Source organism: Saccopteryx leptura, chromosome 3 (genome assembly GCF_036850995.1).
Source record: "Saccopteryx leptura isolate mSacLep1 chromosome 3, mSacLep1_pri_phased_curated, whole genome shotgun sequence".
In the NCBI taxonomy this organism is placed as follows: Eukaryota; Metazoa; Chordata; class Mammalia; order Chiroptera; family Emballonuridae; genus Saccopteryx; species Saccopteryx leptura.
In genome coordinates, this window is record NC_089505.1 from 40,634,845 (window position 1) to 40,660,042 (window position 25,198).

The window sequence follows — 25,198 nt, forward strand, 5'->3', positions numbered from 1 at the left end:
CAAGCCTATTTTCTTACATTTGCTCATTAAGTATAAGAATATATAAATACATGATGTAGTCATTTCAAAATACTTTAAATTTAATTGCAGGTAGGATGATTTCTAAATGAGATATTCTTTTGCTCAGGCCTAAACTATACTAATGTATTTTTATACCTAAAAAATGTTTACCTAATAAATATTGATAGTTTCATAGAAGATAATATTTTTCTTTTATAATACATTCCTGGCGCTCTGGAAATTTAGAGAATTTGGTTTCATAACAATAAAATCTTTTCTTTTTTTTTTCTTTTTTTTTAGTGAGAGAGAGAGAGAGATAAAGAGGGTGAGACAGAGAAAAATAGACAGGAAGGGAGAGAGATAAGAAGCATCAATTCTTCGTTGTGGCACCTCAGTTTTTCATTGATTGCTTTCTCATATGACGTAGGGGCTCCAGCCAAGCTGGTGACCCTGTGTTCAAGCCAGATGAACCTGCACTCACACCGGTGACCTTGGGGTTTTGAACCCAGGTCTTCAGCATCCTAAGCCAAAGCTCTACCCACTGTGCACCGCCTGGTCAGGCATGACGATGAAATCTTATATCTGAAAGTCATTTTTTAACATGAAGTCAAACCAGTCACAAAGATAATGAGTTCCATTCTCCTTATTGATTGGCCTATGGCAGCTGATTGTATGTCTTCTCCAGCAAACCAATGGTTTGGGGTATACAATCATTTCTTCCCCTAAATCTCTCAGCCTTGTCTTCTTCTCTTCTACTCAAATTCTCCCCTTAGCCTGGAAACAAACAACAGCTTGACATAAGCTGTTGGGAAACAAACTGTTGGGAGAACCCTAAAAACAACCCCATGAAATGAAAGCCCATGTTTGTCTTCTCTCAGAATATTGTGACAAAGAAAATTTCACCGAGGCATCCCTGTATACTTCCTTGCAAAATACTCACACTTTTCAATTTATTTCAACAATTATTTATCAAGTGTCAAACACTGGATGAGGACCTAGGCCTTGTGTTAGTACAGCGGTTACAGTAACAATTTGTGACACTCTCTCCCTTTAAAGTTAGCAGTGCTCACGAGCACTCCTGTCCACTTCCAGAGTGAAGACAGCTAGACAACACATGCCCCATGATGTTTCACGGCCTCAGAGATGACCCTAATGAGACAGTGGTGTTTTCCCAAGAGGAGACAGTGCATGTAAATTGTGCTAACCTCAGTTTGTTCATGAGACATAAACAGTTTGACCATCAGATTATGTATGGAATTTTAATAAGTGATGACTTTAAAAAACTAAAAATTATTTTATTAAGAACAATTCATCATATTTAGGGAGAAGTCATTTGCTTTACTGAATAAAATGACAATTTCAACAAGAGTATAAATTAAACATAATTTTATAAGAAAAATATATGGGAGATAGAAAACTTACATCCAAACATTTTTCCAGTAATGGGCGATTTAAATATATTCAATGGAGTACAAAGTTAGAATAATAGAAATATTTACATTTGAACATCCTAAAAAAAGAAAGCAAAAATTCTACTTGCCCACTCAGTAACTCACAAAGATTTACGTAACAATTCCCACAAACTGATCTCAGAAACAGAGCAATGTTACATTTCCTATGAATACAAGTTGTGAAATACTATACATTTCGCCTTATAAAATAATATTGCTTGAGGCAATCTACATAGGAATCATGATCAAGATTCATAATTGCACAAATTTGAAAGGCCTTACATTTCTCATTGCAAATTACATCGCTGTCATAACTCACAAAGAAGTAATTGTAGTATTTTATAAATTTCTTACTGTCTAGGATTGCAAATTCTTTAGCTAACCCATACAAACTTTTAGGCTGCAAATCTTCGATGTCGTAAGTTTGGGTCAGGATATACTCCAGCTTCCATTTGGATTCTCCCTTTAGATTAGCATCTGTCAGGTTCAGGTAATACTGCAACATATCCTATGGTTAAAAACAGTAACAAAGCCTGGTTCATTTGGGGGCATATAAAGCACTGCACAGTAGAAGAGGTCTTACTAGGATTTATGGGACATTCTTAATTTAAAGTTGTAGTCATTAAAGAAAGGTGAGAATTGGTTTTAAAGAAAAAGAGACTCAAAAGAAGATCTATATTACGTTTTTCATTTTAAATATAATGAAAGGGCATAATATAAAATGAAGTCTAAACTATATAAAGAGATGTACAAGATAAAAAGGCTTCAATTCACAAACCTCAGAAGTAACCACCGCTATTAGTTTTGAACATATCAGTAGTGTGCTGGGGGCAACTTGTAACCAGCTCACAAGAGCTGATTGTCAAGTTTTCAGGAATTTTACACATTAATTGTTATCATATTGGCAGCTTGAATTGGCCATTTTGGGAGTATATGCATCATGGAAATCAGCAAACACTACAAATCAAAGTGCTTTCCCCCCACATTAAATAGGTTGTTAAACATTTACCAGCACTCTCATTATTGTTCTAGACTTTATGTACAAAACAAATATAAATATTTAGAATATAAATACCTATTTTTTACTTTTTGGGCTTTTTAAAAAGAAATGAAATTATACTATACAAACCATTTTGCACTTTTAAAAATTATTGAGTGCTCTATCAGGGACATCCTTCTATGCCAGTACATATATTTATATACATACATACGTGTGTGTGTGTATCTGAGGTTCAGATCCAAAAATAGGCAACTAAGAGTTATAAAACAAATTTTGCACTAGTTTTTTTGTCAGTTGTTTTATTCCCTCTTTTAATTTAATATTTATGGATTAAACTAGATTTCCTCCGCTTATGCCCTTCATATAAACATGTTCCAGGGAATAAAAGAGCTACATCTTATTAAATTTATTTAGGATCCTGACTGGGCAGTGGCGCAGTGGATAAAGCGTGGAACTGGGATGCAGAGGACCCAGGTTCAAGACCCTGAGGTTGCCAGCTTGAGTGCAGGCTCATCTGATTTGAGCAAGGCTCACCAGCTTGAGCCCAAGGTCACTGGTTCGAGCAGGGGGTCACTCGGTCTGCTGTAGCCCCCTCCCCCCCAGGGTCAAGGCACATATGAGAAAGCAATCAACAAACAACTAGGGTACCACAACGAAGAATTGATGCTTCTCATCTCTCTCCCTTCCTGTCTATTCCTCTCTCTGACTCTCTCTGTCACAAAATAAATAAATAAATAAATAAAATTAAAATGCTTTAAAAAAAAGTTAAAAAAAAATAGAAAAATTATTTAAAAAATAAATTTATTTAGGAAAAAAAAATCAGTTACATTAATAGAGACTTTGAGAAATCCTTTCCCAATTATATTTGTTGAAAGGGGTCCTTCCCATAAGCTAAATGCTGACTCTCAATGCTAAATTTGTCTAAAGCAGAGGCATGTACAAGTTCCAGAGGACTTTTACCACAAAAATAAATGTTTAACTCAACTTATTTTCTTTACAAAAAATTTTTTGCCAACACTTAATTGAGCACTTAGTCTGAGCCAACCATTTTCCTTAGTTCTTTATGTGTATTTGTTTATATAATCCTCACAGCAATTCAGTGAAGTCAGCAAAGTTTAGTCCTCATTTTACAGAGAAATAGACTCAAGACAGAAAAGTTAGGCAATACAGCTAATGAGACAGTATGGGTTCAGAACCTACATTCTCCTTCACTGCTATGGTCTAAAGAAGAGTAACTAATAACAAATATGGTTCATCAAAAAGTTCCAACACATATCCCAGTCCACAGATCCACAGATAGGCACTACCTAATGAAACCTTCATCTAACTTAATGTGAAGTCTTTAGAAGTTGTAGAGAAACAGCTTCTCAAAGATTGACCTTGAAAGCCCATACTTAGAAAGGGTTGACATTCTGCCTGACCAGGCGGTACACAGTGGATAGAGCTTCGGACTGGGATGCAGAGGACCCCGGTTCAAAACCCTGAGGCTGCCAGCTTGAGCACGGGCTCATCTGGTTTAAGCAAGGCTCACCAGCTTGAGCCCAAGATTGCTGGCTTGAGCAAGAGATCACTTGCTCTGCTGTGCCCCCTACCAACCGGGTCAAGCCACATATAAGAAAGCAATCAATAAACAACTAAGTTGCCACAATGAAGAACTGATGATTCTCATCTCTCTCCCTTCCTGTTTGTCTGTCCCTATCTGTCCCGCTCCCTGTCTCTCTCTGTCTCTGTCACAAAAAACTGTTGATATTCCAAAATAAGACATCATAAGATTTTAACATAAAACAATTCACCTAGCTATGCTGAAAATATTCAACTAAACTAATGAAAACTATGAAGACATTCATAAGTTTGGGGTCAATTCTAACATTGTACCAACTTACCAATAGTTTATAATCATCAGGATCATACTGAAATAGTCGGACACCAGGGTTGTTGGTCTGTTTTTGTAAAACACCCTTCACTGGGGTAACGGCAGGAGCCACAAACAAAGAATTTACTGGATTTCCTAGACAAAACATGTGCACATTGAAATTCTATTTTAGAAACTGAGTTTAATGACATTAAGAATATGAACAAGTTCTAGATTAAGAGATTAACAGACATAATAGCCAAATGATATATCATTCTTGATGGACCCTGACTTAACTGTAAAAAGACAGTTTTGAAAAAATAAGGTAATTTTATTATGAGTTGTTGTAAGGTGAAGGCAAAGAATCATTATTGATTAGATAAGTTAATGGTATTTTGATTATGTAAATTACTTGTGTATTTCAGTAATGCATACAGAAGCACATAGGGCTGAAACATCTGATGTTAAGATTTACTTTCAGATACTTAGGGAAAAAAGTTTAAAAAATGGATAGGTAAAGCAAATGTGGCAAAATCTTGGTAGGTGTCAAATATAAATAATGGTACATGGAAGTTTTTTTTATCATCCTCTCTGCTTTTATATATTTGAAATTTTTCATAATAAAAATTTAAAATTATTACAAGTACATGCATACAAATACAAAACTAGTGTGTTCTGTACCTCTAGCTGAGACAATATTTCAATAATTGCATAATAACAATTTGATTAAAGTGTCACCATATTTTATACATATCCTAGAACTAAATTTCAATAAAGCTATCAAATTCTGAAAAACAATCATTTTTACCAAGCCCACTCATTCTAGATAAAAGAGGTGAAGCATTTCAAAAATGTTCCCCAATTACTGAAAAGAATACATATTGATTTTTCTACTGGCTGACTACTACAAAGTCAGAACTCTTGTTAACTCTCACTTTTCTGCTCTTGTGCAGAAGTAATTTTTAATAATAAATAATCACTGTTTTGTTTGATGACAGAGTTTCTTCTATTTCTTTTTCTTTTAATGCTGAGTAGATGACAATGTCAATAAGCACTCAATAAGCACTTAAAAGTAAAAGCTTACTATATTTTACTTTAAACCAATGGTAAATTGTGCTTTGCTGTTTAAATTCGCAGAAATACAAGACAAGTCATCTCAAAAGAAACTTGAGTCTAGTACATAAATATCAAGGAGTAATATTGCTCTAAAATTGAAAATCTAAAAAACAACTTGCGTGAGCTGAGGGTTTCAGAGGCTGCTGTGTTGACAGCAATTAAGTAACAGTGGCCTGTGGAACTAATCAGAGGCAGCCCACTGCGGGCCTAGCAATGATTTGACCACTTACCATACCATCGTGGAAGTTTAAATCAGTAAAATTTACTGTTGATTCACTGCTTTACTCTAGCATCTTGGATTGGGGGGGACATAAACAAAATGTCATGTTACCTTTTTTATCTGAAAGAACCATAATGCTGTCTCTGTGAGTGTGCCCATAAAACTGTCCGGCAATGACATCGCTGTATTTTCTAAAAATATCTATCAGTTTCTCATTGTAGTATCCCCTCATGGCTGGAGTGTTCATTGAGTAGGGCAGATACCCCACGGGAACGTGTGCGATGATGTACACCTGGGGGGAGAAACACAGGAGGACTGGGGAATCCTTTCGCACATCTGTCATAATTAAACAACATTTAAGTACTCATGATTAAAAGTATATTAATTAAAATTTAGAAAGCAAATATACCACCTCTCCAATTTAATACCAAAAAAAGATGAAATTAGAAAACTATTGATTTCACTATATTTATCCCTGTCTCATTTAATTTTTACTGTTGGTGATATGACTTTGCCATTGGTCACAGTTGTTTTTTTTTTTAATATCAGCCTCTTTTTATATCAACTGATGTCAGTCAATCCTCAAAACATTAACAGAAATAACAATATAAAAATGACAAGAAATATAAAAATATAAAAATTAACAGAGATAAATCATAATGTGTTTCATATCAAAACAACAAATTTTAATACTTTTAATATTTATCAATAGCTAACCCCCATAAGTACACAAATTTAGTCCTCTGTTTGTCCCCTGATGATTTGGGTCTATGAAATCTACCTTCTCCTTATTTTGCTGTGAGATATTCAGTGTATTTTCTAGCCATTCAAACTGATTTGCTGGGTCACTCCTATTCAGGGTCACAATATCAGGGCCGTAGTACAAGTTTGTGTTTAGACTGATGATCCTAAGGTTCAGATTAGTTGAAACTTTCTGTGAATAAAAGCCACCTATAAAAACAAATTTAAACACATTCTAGAAAAACACAAACACAGATATCCAGTCACTGTGAAAGCAAATTCATAATTAAGGCTTATAAGCCAGTCATGATGGTTATACTTATTTCTCATTGCTTAGTGTATACATACACAGGCCCTCATTAGAGAAGAATTGGGTTTAACAAACAAGTCATTGAAAGTCTACCATGTGCCAGGTCCAATGCTGGCACTTCCACACACAGAGGTAACAAAGAGTTGTTTCCAATATTCCAATGAAAATACAATGAAATATATTGGCATTATGCAACAAGGTACTGAATTTCATAAAAGAAAGATTAATAAATATATCAACTTCTACTTTTTTATGATTGGGAGAGTTAAGATGAGAATTATTGTGAAATACCAAACCCAAAGAATAGGGACACACATGGATCTTGCCAGAGACAACGAAGAAAAGGCAGACAAGCCAGAGCTGCTACAATCTCCGTGGAGATGAGGCTTAAAGGCGTAACCTCCCTGACCCCAGCAAACTGGAGGTAACAGAACACCCAAGAGTCTATTGTCAGAGTTAGCCACTGAGACGTTGGCCCTGCTTTCTTTGCCCTAAGCCCACTCACCATCAATACTTCTCTCTCCTCAGCTTTTAAACATGACTTATGCCCTCCAAAAACTGGGTTCAAAGGTTCTCCAGAATTGGTACACCCAAACAAACATTAAAAGTCTAAGTCTAAACACATGAATAAAAATAGAGGCAAAAGAGAGATGATTAAGTCTTTCACTCACCTTTCCTTAATGTCTGAATAGCTTCGTCATCTAGCCATGGCTTCCAGAGTTTTGCTACCGCATTGTACACCTTGCTGGTGAATGTAGGCAGTTGATCCTGGCCACAAACAAAAAAACTGACCATTGAAACTCTAGAGAATATGTGGATCAATTAATTAAATATTGCTTGAATGCTCACTAACTATGTTAGGCACCTGAAAATGCAAAGATGATTACTATTATAGATAGACTTAATCTTCAAGGAATTTATAACTTAGTTGGGGAGACAGGAACACAATATAATCAATCACTTATAAGATAATGCACAAGGTATTACTGCAGAGTTCTGGGAGTGTAGAAGCAAGAACAATCAAATCTGGTCTAAAGGGTCAGCATAGAGAGGGAATAGAGCATTTGAACCAGGCCTTGAAAAATGATTCATCAAGTTGACAAAAAAAAGGGGGGGAGGGGATCAGACAGAGAAGAACAAACTTTTAAGAGGTACAAATTTTCAGTTATAAAATCATTAAGTTACAGGGATGTAAAGTATAGCATATTGGACATAGTCAATATCATAATAACCTTATACAGTATCAGATGGTTACTTATCTATCGTGGTGACCACTTCATTAGTTATGTAAATGTCAAGTCACTGCTGTACACCTGAAAATAATATAATATTTTATATTGACTATCTTTCCTTTAAAAGGCAAAAACAATAGCCAACAGAAACAAAGTGCAATGGACAAAGAACTCATTTTAGTATGACTGAGGTGTGGAATGGACGTGGAAGTGTGCTCATTAAAGGGACATAGAGGCAGGTTTGGGCCTGAACATGCAGATCCTGTGTAGCATGTGGAAGGAATGAAGTAAATTAGACCAAGTTCTCTGAAATGTGAACACTAGTATAGAGCTTCTTACTTCTTAAAGATTTATAACCACAAAAATTTGATGTGAAGAAGTCTCTTATGTTAGCCTAAATTTTATCAATATGTTTTGATTTTTACTAGTATACTAGAGTATAAAACAGTATTTTTATTATTATAAAGTATCTTTTATCATCCTATTCATTATACTACAATAAAGTATCTTTATGATGACATAAGCAATAGGGAAGAAAAAAACAAAACTTTAAGAAAGTACACACTGAATAAAAATCCAGAAATCATTTGTAAAATTGGGTACCCTTATTTTTTGTTTTTAAAAAATGATAATAAATAACTGAGGCCATTTTATTCACTATCCTCATTTCCTTCTGTGCATTAGTGACAGAGACCTATTTCCTAAAGGAGTTTTCCTATCAACATTAACTTAAATGCTTATGTTTCAAGATGACACCCAGATCACATTAGTTCTTAATGCATATGCCTAATACATGATGAAAGTCTAAATATATTCAGAGCATGTAATAAACAAATAACTTGTTTTGACTGGAACTAATTATCCAAAGCATATATCCACTTTGTGTCAGAGATCAATCATCTGTCTGAAAATTACACGATGGCTTAGGCCAATCTAGATTCTGATTTAAAATTGGTTATCATTATCATCATCAAAAAATCTAAAGTCTTAGCAGGAAGCATCAACTCCCATATATGCCTTGACCAGGCAAGCCCAGGGTTTTGAACCGGCGACCTCAGCATTCCAGGTCGACGCTTTATCCACTGCGCCACCACAGGTCAGGCAAACTACTACCTTCTTTATTAGATCCAGCAATAACACTGTTTTGTCTTTTTCCAAATAGCTCCAGATATATGGAAAAGATTTATATAAGTGGATGGGGATCCTCAACCCCTCAGCGAGATCTTCTGAGCATGGCTTTTAAGAAACCTAGAGGCAGAAAAAGCCCAATAGAGATCAGGGGAACTACCAGCTTTTAGGATACACCCTTAAAGGCTCCAATGCCCCAAAGGGGTCTCATAGGATGCCATCTGGGTCCTGCTTCAATAGTGGAAAGGAAGGTCATTGAGCTAAAGCCTGCCAGGCTTACATGCCTCTACTATGAGGAAACAGGGACACTGGAAGGTAGGCTTCCCCCTCGCTCCTCTAAGGGAGGGTTCAGTCTCTTCCAGCCCTGCTCCAGCCACCTATGACCTAACCTTGCCCAGAATGCTGGGGTTAGCTTCTGAAGGCTGAAGGTGCCCAGGGCCGTCGGCCCCATCTACAACACTGTGGACGAGCCTAGGGTATTTCTTCCAAGAAGCAGGTAAACTGATCTCATTTGCACAAGGGCCACTTAACTATGTTTTGCCTGAATAGTCAGGTTTTTTATTCTTCCCTCAAAGATCTCTGTTGTGGGTGTTGATAGTCCTATTTTCTGCTGCTTTGCTTAATATATAGTGTTTCCTTTATCCCTCCTACCTCAATGCCCCACTCATATTTCAGGCTGGGACCTACTCCTAATTTAGAGCTCTCTTTCCCCCTTTTGCCAACTTCTATTATGAATCTACCTTTGCCACCCAGCTTAGTGTATCCCAAGGTTCTCTTTACCATGCCACAGTCGCAGAGCTCCAGGGAAAAGCAACCCGGTCTCATCTCTCCAGGCAGAGGAGAACAGAAGCTCCATATCCACGCATGCAAATGGCTTTTCCAGTCTACCTGAATCATTACCAGCTAGAAGCAGCGGTCATTGGGACTTGGACATGAGCTGCAAAGTATAGAATGGTGACAACAATTCCAGTGCCATGAGGACTTTTCCTGGATGTGGACTTTTCCTGGACTCCTGCTCCCTGTGACAGCTCCTAACAGACTGAACTGGGGTTGGGTTGCATTTTTCAGGAATTTGGCATGGTGATGGGGCCAACTTGGACTTGGTGAACATGTTAAGGACACTACTCTTTTATGGATTCTTGCTGTATTGGCCAAGAGTTTGCTTAAAGGCTTTTAATCACTGTAAAAAAAAAATAGAAGACTGGATAAAGAAGATGGGGCACATATACACCATGGTATACTATTCAGCTAGAAGAAATGATGACATCGGATCACTTATAGCAGAATGGTGGAATCTTGATAACAGTATGCGGAGTGAAATAAGTGAATCAGAAAAAAACAAGAATTGCAGGATTCCATACATTGGTGGGACATAAAAACGAGACTAAGAGACATGGACAGGCATGGGGTGGTTACGGGGGGGTGGGGGAAGGGGAGGAGGGAGAGGAGGAGGGGGAGGAGGAGGGGGAGGAGGAGGGGGAGGGGGAGGGATACAAAGAAAACTGGATAGAGGGTGATGGAGGACGATCTCTCTTTGGGTGATGGGTATGCAACAGAACTAAATGACAAGATAACCTGGAAATGTTTTCTTTGAATATATGTACCCTGATTTATTGATGTCACCCCATTAAAATAAAAATTTATTTATAAAAAAAAAAATCTAAAGTCTTAGCCATTTGCTTACTTTGAGAAGGAAACCAAGATACCAATATGGTCACGTGGAATCTTAAAATTATATAAAAAATACTCTACACTTTTCTCTCTAGTTTATTTTACTTTTTTTTATTTGTAATTGAATTTATGGGGGTGACCCCGGTTAACATAATTATACAGTTTTCAGATGCTCCAACTCTACAACACATCTTTGTACTCCATATTGTGTGTTGACCCCCAACTCAAGTCAAGTCTTCATCCATCACCATTTATCACCCTTATTCCCTGCTCCCCTCTCTGCCAGCAATTACCATAATGTTTTTCTCTCTATTTTAAATATGAGAAATATCAGCACCAGAGAAATTAGGTGATTTATCCAGGGACAACTGGTCACTCACAGAGTTGGCTCTAAATCCCAGGTCTTTGCACTATCACTCTATGTCCAATTACCTGTTACACCATGCTATCACCTCAGTCCTTTGGGCTATGACATGACAACTGCCAGGTAATACAGTGAGACCCACCCATAAGTTCTGTGGCACCAGCCTTACCAGTTTAGAAGTAAATGAGGACCCTGGCCCAGACTGCCTTCTTGGGCGGCAACTGGAAGGAATCCCTGGGCTGCCCACACTAATATCAGCTTCTCATGGAATGGGTGGGGACATGCACCTGTATATGCATGTTTATGCAGCTATGTTTATGTACACGTTTATGGGTTTTAATGGAAATAAAACTTATCTTTATTTGTTCACCAGAATTCACTCTCAGGTATCAATCTCTAATAAAATTATTGTGGTGTTTTCATGTTACATTTGACATTCCTGAAACGTAATATGTGGGCTGGGAGGATGAGAGCAGAATAATAGAAAGATTTTCAGATACAAAGTTATAAGTGGAAAAAAATTAACTGTTTATAGTATGCAGGCAGCCCAATTTACCTTAGTTGTACATATAATAAGTTATAGTTTAGAAGTTGGATAGTGCCTACATCTCTGCATTATTACAAGATGTGGCTTCATGAGAAGAAGACAGAGATAAAAGTAAAAAAAAGAAATCCTCAAAGGAGTTAACAAAAATGTATCAGATGTCACAGTTTAATACTATAATAACCACCACTCCGCTTACTGAGGGATTATTACATGCCAGGTAGGAAGTTAAGCCCTTTTCACACAGTGACACTAATTCTCACAAAAACTTTGCAAGGAAGATATTATTGTTCTTATTTACAAATTAGTGACCTGTAGATCAGGGACATTAAGTGAATTATACAAATTGGTCAAGCTATTAGAAGCAGGATGGAATAAGGATTTAAATTCTAGTGAATATGACTCTAAACCCCAATTTTCCACTGATCTGTCTTCCTATTACCTAAAGCATATAAAAACAGTGTGTAACTTCTGGCTCCTGGAGATTGTTCACCCCAGGTCTCTGCATGGTATAGTCTAACATCTCACTGGTAACAAAAGTTGACTACTGGTTAAGAGTAGTCACAAACACTCACAGATTATTCATCTCAAGACTGAAGATCAGTGCCAAGAAGTCACTTGAAATTTAAGTTTGTCCTAACATACAACTTTTCAAAATCACTGTATTCTGGTTAGTTTAACTAATATAATCAAAACCCTCATAAAGCATCCTTATGACCTGATATGGAAAAGCTATTCTAAGCAGAAAGAAAAATGTGAACAAAGAGAGGCATGAATGTAAACATCATATTCTAGAGATGCTGAGTATGTTAGTCTGTCAAGAGCAAGGAATGTGTGAAAATATATCGGTCTGATTGCACTCTGAAGACCCAGGATGTGAGCTCCACCCCTGAGTGACTTGGGCACTTGAACAAGCAACTTAATATTTGGAAGCTTCAGTGTTCTTCTCTATAAAATGAAGAGTAGATCTAGACCACAAACTTCTTCCACAAAGGGCAAAATAATAGTTTAGGCTTATGAGCAATACAGTCTCTGTCACAACTATTCTGCTCTGCCACTGGTATAGCCATAGGCAATACAAAAAGAATTCCCATACTTGTGTTTCAGTAAAACTTTATTTGTAGTAACAAGTGGCAGGCCACTACGAACCACGGGCCATAATTTGCTAGGCTCTAGAATAAGCAATAATCTTTGGGATTTGTTGAATCCGTACAAATCCAAGATTGGATACTACTACCACAAGACCCTGAAACCAAGGTTGGCATCCAGCTGTTATGCACAATTTTCTTAACAAATAGCTGCTCTAATAAATTGAAGCTTGGGCTATATCAGGAATTAAATATTCTGAATACAGTCTCTGCTTTGAATCATGTATTAATTAGATAAACTGGACTTGAACATGAACCTCCCTTTTTGGTTCATATGATAGCTTGTTATGTTTTTAAAGTTTTCAATCACAATCTAGCTTAGATTAGGTTGTGAAGAGTTTTGTAGCCTAACTAGAACTCTGAAAAAGTAAAATTTGCAAACATCAACCTTCCTTAGTAACTTAGTCATGGAAATGTCAATAAATGACAAAATTACTCAAAAGAAAGAAGAAATTAAGAAATATTATAATGGAAAACAAAAATGAATAGTCCACAAACTAGGTAATGTGATTTCAAAAACTCACTATGAACATAACATTTTATGAATTATTAAAAGTCACTTTAAAGTCCTCAAAACACTCATCTTACCTTCCTGGATGATGAGCATTATTAGAACAATCTCTGCTTCCATGAGCCCTACTCCCACGTCTTACCATCAGCTAATTACTATCTTAATTTTAATACTACTGATGGGGAAAATCCTTTAAGCACTTCTGGAAGTTAAGGTCAAATTTACCTGTGGCCAATAGTCGTGATTACCCAGGGCAGGGAAGACCTGGAGATTCGGAAAAAGACTCTGGACAGTGGTTGTCATATTAGCAATCACCATTATGACTGTGTCTGTTGAGAGTTCATGCACTGGAACATGAGGTGGGCTATCTCTGAAAATGAGGCAGAATCACAGAGAACAAAATCAGTTTCTATAAAAAATCATTAGACTTATTCGTGATGCTTTGCTGTGTACTGTCGCTACAGATCTCCACCATAAAACAGCAGATGATAATTTAAAAAGCTGATAAACTAGTCTTCATTTACCTTTCTCCCACAAAGGATCTTATTTTAAAATTTTGTGTAATTACAAAAGTAAATTAGAAATCTCAGCCTATTTTACTGCCTGACTGTAGATTTATGAGACATAAAAAATATTTTAGTAAATATTAAGCACAGATTCCAGAATCTGGAATCAAGTCCCAGCTTTGCCATTTACTAATGATGTGCACCTGGGCAAGTTACATAGATGCTCAGTGCCCTCATCTCCTCATTTATAAGTGAGGATAATTATAACATTTATTGTAAAAGATTAAATGGGTTTCAATGTTTAAATTAATTAAAATAGTGCCATCATGACTAATTCAGGTACAGGAAATGTAGGCCTATACTGTATTGTATTATAATGAATGAAATTACTTAATTATACCATCAGAGGATGATGTTTACAAAATTGTTATCACAGGTTTAGTCCCATTGTTGCCATTTGTTTTCATTATTTAATCAAGACTTTTATCACATTAATGAGTACTTCAAGTCACCTATACAAATGTGCTATTTTGGATTCATATCTTGGTTAACATAGACATATTTCTAGAGCATGTATTCTAAAAATAAAAAGCCATAACTCAAAAATAAAATTTATCTCTAATAATGTTGATTAACTTAATCTAGTATTTTTTTAAACCCAAATAATTTTGAAAACATAATTAATTTACAGAATTCAGCATTCTAACAAAGCTTAATTTATCTAATGAATTGTAGATAAATATTGAGTAACTCACGGTATTTATATAACAACGTACCCTGTCCATATCATGAAAGATGCTTCTTGTCCTGAATTTTTAATGAAGTCGAACGCTGACAAGATGAGCTGATATGGAGAGTCACACATAACATCTCCAAAAGGGCCAGGATTGGAGGCATTCATGCCCTTGGACGAAGCACACACTTTTGTGTGGTCATCTGTGATGTGGTAAGTAGGGTCTAAGTGTAAGTCAGTCACGTGCCAAAACTGTCCTGTTGATTAGAAAAAAATGGTGTCAAATCTTTTTTTTTTTTAGTTTCCTATATAAATATTTACAGTAGGACGACAGAGTTGTTCCTCTGTGATAGAGGAAAGTCTTAGTAATTTATATTGATATGCCCTGAAGTTAAATACAATCCTTCCCTATGAGAAGGTGACATTACAAGGAAGAATGTACTAGAATTACTACTTAAATGTATCAGAACTGAGGAGCTCTGTGACAGCATGACTACCTAACAAGACTATTTAATAAATATAAGTTGCAAAATGAAATATATGGAGACATCCTTCTGGGAGGTCCATAATAACATTATATTATGTCTTAATAGCATGTCTCCTTTCTTCCTGAGTTTAAGGTTTTATTTTATGTATATGTTTCTTATAGAAAAATTAACATAGAAATATAATGTGTTTTGTGAGGGTTACAAAGTTAATAGATTGCAGAACCAGATACTAAATCTGCTATATTCTTTAAAACCTTGCTTCTCAACATTAATGGGGAAAAAAATCTTTAATACTAGTTTTAAGCCGAAAATTGTAAATGCCAGAAGTTTAGTTTGTTTGTTTGTTTTTTGCCTGAAGTTCTTAAAAGCTTTTTAGTAAAGGAATATCTGTCATGTACTTGTACACCAGAATCATGGGGCAAACAAGTGGAAAGCAAACTTTTATCTATACAAAGATAAAAAATGCCAACAATGTGTGTGAGCAAACACTAGAATAAAAAAAAAAGCTGGAATAATAAAGTAAAATAGTGAAACTGTTAATTTGTTAAGAAAAAAAAGGTGGGTTATATTTGGGTCTTGTTTCTTCACAGCATTGTTATCATTTTATAACTTATTTAAATTCACAGCTAAGATATCATAAACAAAAGATCCAGGACTAGACATAAAATAGCCCTTATGGTCAATTACTTGGTGTTCAGTTCTCATTTGAGAACATTTTCCAAGAGTGACTGATTTTATTCTCTAATGCAAAAAATACTCCCAATTTTTATTTCCAGCTTAGATGTACTTTATCTAAAACACAAAGCAGAGTTGGCATAAATTCAGAATCATCCTGGAGGCTGTCCCTCCTTGAGGTATACATATATAGTGCATCTCATTTTTATGTAAACATGTATTTTATTATTTGTAAGAGGTTAAGGTATAGCAGACTGCACACAGAACAGCAGGGGTCCCCAAACTATGGGCCCGGGGGGGGGGGGCGCATGCGGCCCCCTGAGGCCATTTATCCGCCCCCCCCCCCCGCTGCACTTCCAGAAGGGGCACCTCTTTCATTGGTGGTCAGTGAGAGGAGCATAGTTCCCATTGAAATATTGGTCAGTTTGTTGATTTAAATTTACTGTTCTTTATTTTAAATACTGTACTGTTTTTGTTCCTGTTTTTTTTTTTTTTTTACTTTAAAATAAGATATGTGCAGTGTGCATAGGGATTTGTTCATAGTTTTTATTATAGTCTGGCCCTCCAATGGTCTGAGGGACAGTGAACTGGCCCCCTGTGTTAAAAGTTTGGGGACCCCTGCAGAACAGCATAGTATTATGGCTAAGAGTAGAGACTCCAGAGTCAGAGTGTCTGACTTTGAACCCGAGCTCGATTTACTAATCTAGCTGTGAATCTTGGCTTGTTTCATCTGTAAACTGGGAATGCTATTACTGAGCACTAGATGATGGTTAGTGACTTAGTAGAAGTAAAGCTCTTAGAAGGTACCTGGTATCTAGGAAGCTCAATGTTAACTGTACTTCTGTTATTTAGTTAACGCCAAGCTTAATTTGAGACTAAACTTTCTAATTTCCAAGGAATAATTCAAATTTTATCGAGTACTTACTATAAGTTTAGTAATTTTCGTAATGTTTTCTTACTTATCATTCTTTCTATTTTACAGATAAGGAACTGCAGCACACAGAGATTAAGTCCCAGGCACGTCTTACACAAGACCCAAGATAGTGATTCAGGTTAGCTGACTCCAGAGGCCATGTTGCTCTTAACCACTGCACACGCTGCCTCTCTGTGTGTGCTTGCGCTCAAATACCCTTCTGTCTCACTCACCTCATGTAAAATACATACTGACACCTATCTGAGATACTGTGATGATTAAGTGTCACGAGAGTAAAAAGATATCAAATTTTGTAAACCAACACTGGAAACACATTACGGACACATCCTCTGATATAATTTTGTAACTAGATTTATAAGTCTCCAGCATCTAGAAAATGTCTGACCTATAGTAGGCCCTCAACATTCTTCAGTTAGGCATAGGCAGATTTCAGGACTTCCTCAAGATCACGTGGTGACTCAGCAATGAAAGCTAAACTGGAACCAGTCTCTCCAGACTTGCAGTTCAGTGATCTTTCCCCTACTTTGCATTGCCAGACAGATATGCAAGAGGCAATTACTTAGATGCGCTGAAGGATGTCTTTAAATAGTAGCCAAGAATGGAGCTCTGATGGGCTCTTAACATGGAATTTATGAATAATGAACCTCAGGACACCTATCCTCCCACCTCTAATAAAATTGCATACAATGTTGTCTGTGTGTTTGTGTGTATGTTTGTGTGTTTGTGTGTGTTTATGTCTGGCCTGTGGCAGAGCCCACACTCAAATCTAAAGTTCTTTTCACTATACCACTATTACTTTCTTGTTGCGCAGGTAATCTTGAAAAGGATTTCTATGAATATATGTGTGTAGGTATGTTGTCAATGTAGCTAGGTAAATGCTCAAAATGATACCAAAAAAAAAACACACTTATTTATCTTAAAATGTTTTAATTTATCCTGAAAAACCTAGTAAACTATAATTCATATGTTTGGAAATATGGCTATTTAAAATAGGTGGTTTTTTTGTTTTTGTTTTTTACAGAGACAGAGAGAGAGTCAGAGAGAGGGATAGATAGGGACAGACAGGAACGGAGAGATGAGAAGCACCCATCATCAGTTTTTCGTTGCACATTGCGACACCTTAGTTGTTCATTGATTGCTTTTCATATGTGCCTTCAGCAGACCGAGTAACCCCTTGCTTGAGCCGTCCAAGCTGGTGAGCTTTTGCTCAAACCAGATGAGCCTGTGCTCAAGCTGGCGACCTTGGGGTCTCAAACCTGAGTCCTCGGCATCCCAGTCCAACGCTCTATCCACTGCGCCACCGCCTAGTCAGGCCGAAAAATAGGTGTTTTTGTTTATTTGTTTATGTCAGTTCCTGACCTACTTAAGCTAAAGAGCTGTGGCTAACCACATTCCAGTGAAGCTTCCCTGGGTGTTTGTCTTCTGACCACCAGGACTTGACAAGAGAGGAAACTGAGACTGGAGATTTGCACAGGTGCACACACACACACACACCAAAAAAAAAAAAAGAAAAAAAAGAAAAAGAAAAAGTGATCAAAGACCAGTCTTGGTGTGTATTGTAAGGATATCTATGCATTTTGTTTTGGGGGCCTGGGACAGGTTACATCAAACAAAAGAGTAAAATAATATACCCAGTGTGAAACTGCTAAGTCATCACTTAAACAAGACTTTGAAGTGACCTTTTTCCCTTCCTCTTCCCTAGCTGAGTCGACCTTGCTGTTTTCCTACCAAAACATGGAGGGAGTTGTGAGTGGAGATTCACTAGACCTCAGCATATTGTCATGGAAGCAATCAGATTCTTAAAAGCCAAAGGTGAACTTGCCATTGGCTGGTCTCATGCAACCTGGGACACTTCATCTCCAAATCCCCAACAGCCATCTAATTAAGCATAGCTCCAGCTTTAATAAAAGCAGGAACCAGCATACATAAATGTTTTAGAACAAGTTCTTGTTATGACTGACAGTTGGGAAACCAGGTTTATAGTTCTTGCTTCCAACTGCCTGAGAGCTGAGTCATTGGGACTTGGCTGTCAAACAGGAGGTATTTTTTGCAGAGCAATTCCAAGGACATAGGAGAGAGAAAGAGACGAGAGAAGAGAGCCAGTCACAGGTTAAAGAGGTTTCAGGACTTGGCACTGTGCTGTTTTAGAGACAGCTCTGCCAGAAACACAGGACAGAACTCCACCTATCTAACCCCAATCCCAATAACAGACCAACTATTTTTAAAGGGAATCTGCGACATGTGGGTGCCTCGACCTTTGAAACTGAAGGTTCAGGTGGCATTGCAAAATCTCTTGTCCAACATTTATTAATTCTGGACCAGTAGTTCTCAGACTCTAGCATCTATCAGAATCACCTGGAGAGGTTGTTAAACAGATTGTTAGGCCCTAGTTTTCAGAGTTTCGTATCATTAGCCAGGGGTGGGGTTCAAAATTTGACATTTCAAACAAGTTTAGGTGATGCTGATGCTGCTGGCCCCAGATCACCCCTGGAGAACCACCACTGGAAAAGACGCTGTGTTGTGTTGAGTAAGAAAGACACTGTCCCGTCTGCCGGGAGCCTAACGTCCAGGTAAAGTGAAAAAAAGGTCCCCACGAGTTCTAATGCAGACTCGGGCTGGGTATTACCGCGACTGTGATCACAGTCGGCCAGAGGAGTGGAAAGAAAAGGCCACCAAACTCGGCGAGCAGGACAGAAGATACTCTTGAGCCCCGCTGAAATTTACACCCCTGCACTATGACGGAAAGCGCAGAGCTTCCCCTCCGCTCTGAGCTGGTTCAGGGCGGCTGGAAGTGCAAGACATCCAACTCCCAGTTTTTTTCTTGGCGGCACGTAGTGTTTCCTCCCTTCCCGCGGGAGCAAAAGACCTGGAGAGACTAAGTCTACAGCGCTGCACGGGAGTGGCTCCAGCTGCGCGCGCTTGGAACGCCCCCTCTGGCATGAGCTCTACTCTGAGTCAAACCCCGACCTCGGGGCGGTCCCGCCGTCGCCCTCGCCCTCCCCGCGCTCAGCGCGCCCAAGGCCCGGCGGTTGTCCCGATCCGGCGCTCCACCTGAGGCGAGCACTCCTCCCGACTTTGAGCGGCTGCTTCCGCCCCAGCGCTCCCGGGCAGCTCGCGGGACACAAAGGGCCACGGGCGACTCACCCAGCGCGGGAGCGGGACTCGGGCCGCCGGCGGGCGCCAGGGGCAGTCCCAGGCCAGGTTGGCCGTGCCAGCCCACCAACAGGCACCAGAGGAGCGCGTCCAGCAGCGCCATCGGGGGCCACGACCACAGTCCTGGAAGACTGGAGCTGTCCTGCGGCGCCACGCGGATCGTCAGGCCCTGGGGGTGGGGACGAGGCAGAAGACGGGAGAGTGTAAACGCCCAGCGGTCACGTGCGAGGGCGAGTGTGCAACTCCGTTAGCCTGACCTTCAGTAGCTGTCTAATGATTACTTGCCTTTTTGCTTCTAGGCGTCAGTGACTAGCCTGGGAAAAAATGTGTTTGGGCCAGCCCCACGCAACCATCTTTGCTAAATGCCACTTGGCCCCAAACCTGAGGGCCTTCTCCACAGAAGGGACGCAGAGAACCTAGAAGTATTCTGATTTGGAGGAGGTCAGCACCGTGAATCTCAAAGTGCGGTCCCTGAACTAGCAGCATCAGCACTACCTGGGAATTTTAGTTAGGAATGAAAATTTCCAGGCTCCAGGCCAGACCAATTGAATCAGAAACTAGGGTTGGATCCAGCGGAGGATTTAAAGGCCTGCGCAGGGGCGCACCCCAGCCCGGACTTCTGAAGGCCCCCGCAAACCCCAACTTGATACTTTTTTCTAAGGACACCAAGTTTGGTTTCGTATGTGCAACTTTAACATTAATAGTACATAATTTTTTTTTTTTATTTAAAAATATGATTAACATATATTTTTATTTTCCCTGTCTCTTTTTTAAAAGGAGCCCAATGTTTTCTTCTGCGCCCGGGGCCTCAACCTACCTTAATCCGCCTCTGATTGGAGCCCAGTCACTTGTGTTATTATTGAATCAAACTTGCCGGCCTGTTGCTAAAGTAATGGTGATGTTACATAACCCCTTCTCAATATCTTGTCATGGGAAAATGCCACCAGGTTTAGGCTGGTAGGGTCAGATCAGACCTGAGTTCAGCAACCTCAGTACTTGAGTTCTGGCTAAGAAAAAATTCAGAGGCAAGACTCAAACTTTTTATAAAAGAAAGTTTAGGCCCTGGCCGGTTGGCTCAGCGGTAGAGCGTCGACCTGGAGTGCGGGGGACCCGGGTTCAATTCCCGGCCAGGGCACATAGGAGAAGCGCCCATTTGCTTCTCCACCCCACCCCCCTCCTTCCTCTCTGTCTCTCTCTTCCCCTCCCGCAGCCAAGGCTCCATTGGAGCAAAGATGGCCCGGGCGCTGGGGATGGCTCCTTGGCCTCTGCCCCAGGCGCTAGAGTGGCTCTGGTCGCGGCAGAGCGACGCCCCAGAGGGGCAGAGCGACGCCCCAGAGGGGCAGAGCATCGCCCCCTGGTGGGCAGAGTGTCGCCCCTGGTGGGCGTGCCGGGTGGATCCCGGTCGGGCGCATGCGGGAGTCTGTCTGACTGTCTCTCCCGGTTTCCAGCTTCAGAAAAATACAGAAAAAAAAAAAAAAAAAAAAAGAAAAAAAGAAAGTTTAGGCGTTGGCCAGTGGCTCATGAATCAGCATAGGCTGGGCGTATGGACCTCTGGGTTTGATTCCCAGTCAGTGCACATAAGCAAAGCAAACATCTCTTTCTTCACTTCTCGCTCCCTCTCCTCATCCACTCCCATTAGCCAGTGGCTCCATTGGTGCCAACATGACCCCCTGATGCTGAGGATAGCTCTAGTGGGAGTACATCAGCCTCAGGTGCTAAAAGTAACTCTGTACTGGGCCCCAGATGGGGTTGCCAGGTGGATCCCGGTGGGGAATATGCCTCACTATCTCCCCTCTTCTCACGTTAGGAAAAAGAAAAGTTTATTTAAAAAGTCAGTGAGGTAGAAGTGAGCAGTAGAAGAAATGGGCTCAGGAAACAAATTACAAAAGCAAAAGAAGGGCCCTAGGAGCTTAGGAGAGATAATGGTAAAAGTGCTGCTAAGGAAAGAGGCAGGTATACTCCCAAGATGGAGAGGTCCCCTGGGTCCTCCATTCTAAGTACTTTTAGGGTGGGAATTTTAAGGGAGGTCCCAAGGGAGAATCTCAATAGTATATACATCAGCTTTCCAGGTGTATCCTTTCAGAGTCCTGGTCTCCACTGATTGGTGGCCCCAAGGTAGCTCATTAGTCAGTGAGGCTGGTTCTGATGTCAGCCAAAACATCACTTGTCTGATTTTGATGAATTTCTGGGCCTGGAGCTGAAACATAATTGAGATCTAGCGTTTATTCCTAAGGGTTAATGCTTAAAGAAGCGTTGCAAAGGCTCATTCCACATGGGGATCACATGAGGCCACTCTTCAGCCCTTTGTTCTTCTTCCAAGGGGATCTACCACATGACTAGCAACATGCTGGGGGGGGGGGGGGGTAAAAACCAGGGCAGGGTCCAAGTGGCACGACCAGCCATAGATGTGATAAGTCAGGGGGGGGTCCAAACCACATGACCAGCAATATGAAATATCAGGGGGTCTAAACTGCATGGTGACATGCAAGGAGAGGAAAGGTTACCCTGGGGACAAGGTCCTTGTTTTCCCAGTTTTGTATTCCCTTATTTTGTATCCTTTGCAATAAAATAGGAATGTGTCTCATGAAAGGGGCTTTGAAATGGGAATCCAGGCACCTACATTTTCTGTTTCATGTCCTGCCAGCTCAGTGGAAGTCCTGCTTGAGCTTTAGGATGATTTAAAAGCTTTAGAGAAAGTCAGGGTGCTTTCTGATGGGAGACAAAGTGGTTTTGTATAACCACAGAACCATTTCAAACTGGTCCTATCATGTTTCTAACAAGATACTGAGTTGCTTTTCACAGGGCAGACCAAAACTGAAGCATGCACATTGGAAAGAATTTTCACCTCCAGTTGTACCCAGAACCAAAGTCACTACTTCAACCTACACATACCTGGCCACGGAACCAAAGGACCAGGACATGACCAGAACATAAATACCAGAATCCTTTCAGAAGTGAAGGGTTTGTTGTCCAAAAAGATCTGGTGCTGAAGCCCCTTACCATATCTTATCATAAATTGTCCAGTTCCAAAACCCTCCTATTAAAACCTGCCCCACCAATACTTCCACATATCAGCTCGTTACCCCTAACTCCTTAAAACTCTCTCCCTGAACCCTGGATCCAGGAGACAGACTTGCTTCCTGTCTCCTTGCTGATCAACCTCACAATAAAACCTTTTCTTTTCTCAAAAGCTGGTGCCATAGAATTCTTGTAAAGTATTTGTTGGTCAAATAAGTTTGTAAATAGGATATATATGTTTGCTTGCTTACAGTTTGCATTGGGTGTGGGGGACAGGCTATAAGCAGGCAGAGTCATTATAGCATAAGGCTTAGTTTTAAGACTAAGCCTTTCCTGCCCCTTTAATACTAAGATCTTTTCAAAACTAAGCTTCTTCCCACACCCTTGACTGTTGACTGATGTGAGGTGGTGCACTCTCATGAGGAATCCCATTATGCTTCAGATAACTGACTTTGTATCAGAGACTTCCTTGTTTGTATATTGGATTAAAGGTTTTTATTTTTACACTATAAAATGGGGCAGAGGAGCCCATGCTGGAGGAGAGCAGAGAAAGGCCACGTGAAGGAGAGGAGAAACAGCTAAGATGGCAGAGTGCTGAAGGAGAAGTCAGTTTGTGCAGAGTTTGTGCAGAGAGGAAGGGATGGGGAACTAAGGCTGGTGAGCTAGAAACTTTTGATTCTAGGAAACTTGGATGAGTCAGTGGCTTTGGGAGCACTGAATGGAAAGGGAAGTGTTTTCCCACTGTGTGTATTTCTTGTCCACCAGGTGCAAGCTAGGATTAAAGCTAATGGCCCACCAGTTCTTGGCTCCATTGTTTCATTGCCATCTGGCTGAATCAAACCTGAACCTGCAAGGGCCAGGAGGCTGTGATGGTGGCCGTGGCTACTGGCTTTATAGTATTATACAGTGGTACCTTGAGATACAAGTTTAATTTGTTCTGTAACCAAGCTTGTAAGCCAGTCAACTCGTATATTCAATAAATTTCTCCCATTTAAAATAACTGAAATAGATTTAATCCATTTCAGCCCTGTGAAACATCCCCAAACCATCCTAAATTATGAAAAAAGACATGTTTTTAATTAAGACACACACATGTATACTTTACCAATGCATAACAAAATATATGAAATAAAAGAAAAGAGTGTTATTTAGTACTGTATTCTTACCTTGGAAACAGACGAGTGCGGCTAACAGAGGTGAATGGCGGAGGAGGAGGGAGGGAGGAAGGGATGCAGGCACTGTGGACATGTAAACTAAAACTGCACTTTCTTAACACTAAATGTAAACTAAAACTACATTTCCTTTACTTTAAATGAAACTAAAACTGCACTTTCTTTACTCAAAATAAAACCACAAAAACTTAATTGTAAAAAAGTACACTTTCTTAACTTTCAACTTAACCTAAGCTTAACATTACATATTTTTCATTTAATCATCACCTGTTTTTGCCTTTTTGGCTGCTTTTTCAGCACTTTCACTTGCAGGACTTTTGAATAAAAATCTATCCAAAGAGGTTTGCTTTTGCCTGCCTTTTAAAATGTTATGGAAATGTGACAAGTGTCATTAAAGTGCTGAAGCACAACTAGTTGAATTTTTTTCTGGGTGTTTCTTTGCAATGAAACTTGAAAGCTTCTCCCACATTGCCAGCATGTCTTTAATTTCACTTGTAGAAATTACTTCCTCCGACTCTACCTCCTCCTCACTACTAATCTCTTGCAGAAGCTCCGAATGTTGCATCATCTGTAGCTCCTTCAACTTCTCAGTTGAGAATTCCTCCTTATGTTCCTTGACGAGCTTGTTTATGTCACCTTCATCTACCTCCAGACCCATCGACTTTCCAAGGGACACAATCTCCTCCAACACTTCTACCTCGGTCTCGGTGTCTGAATCCTTCGAAGTCCCTGTCTGTAACAACATCAGGCCATAATTTTTTCCATGTTGAGTTCAAGGTTCTTCTTGTAACCTCTTGCCATGCCAAGCCAACAATGTGTAAACATATCACAATGTCGTAGTGATCTTTCCAAAACTCTCAAAGGGTTAGATTTCTATTTCAGTCACTTCAAAGCAGTGGCAGAACAAGTGCTTTGTGTAAGCTTTTTAAAGTTGGAAATGACCTGCTGATCCATAGGTTGCAAGATTGAAGTCGTGTTGGGTGGAAAGTAAAGGACTTTCACGAATTTGAACTCATCAAGAATGTCATCTTCAAGACCAGGTGGGTGGGCTACAGCATTTTCAAAGATTAGTAATGCTTTCATTGGGAGTTTATTTTCTTGAAGATATTTCTTCACTGCAGGACCAAAGACGAAATTTACCCATTCAATAAAAAACTGCCACATAACCCATGCCCTAGCATTGGCACGCCACATAACCTGCAGTTTTTCTTTAAGAATCTTGTGAGTCTTA

General features: G+C 39.4%; 1 protein-coding gene across 1 annotated transcript; it reads right to left on the reverse strand.

The window, feature by feature from the left end:
• Positions 1 to 1,268: 1,268 nt before the first annotated feature.
• SMPDL3A (sphingomyelin phosphodiesterase acid like 3A) lies at positions 1,269 to 19,993 on the reverse strand. The gene is made up of 8 exons (XM_066373341.1): positions 19,769 to 19,993; positions 14,571 to 14,784; positions 13,514 to 13,658; positions 7,362 to 7,458; positions 6,421 to 6,590; positions 5,751 to 5,931; positions 4,335 to 4,459; positions 1,269 to 1,959 (listed from the first exon to the last, which is right to left on the reverse strand). Exons 1-8 carry the CDS (start codon positions 19,878 to 19,880, stop codon positions 1,639 to 1,641), a joined length of 1,365 nt encoding a protein of 454 aa, XP_066229438.1. The 5' UTR covers positions 19,881 to 19,993; the 3' UTR covers positions 1,269 to 1,638.
• Positions 19,994 to 25,198: the final 5,205 nt, after the last annotated feature.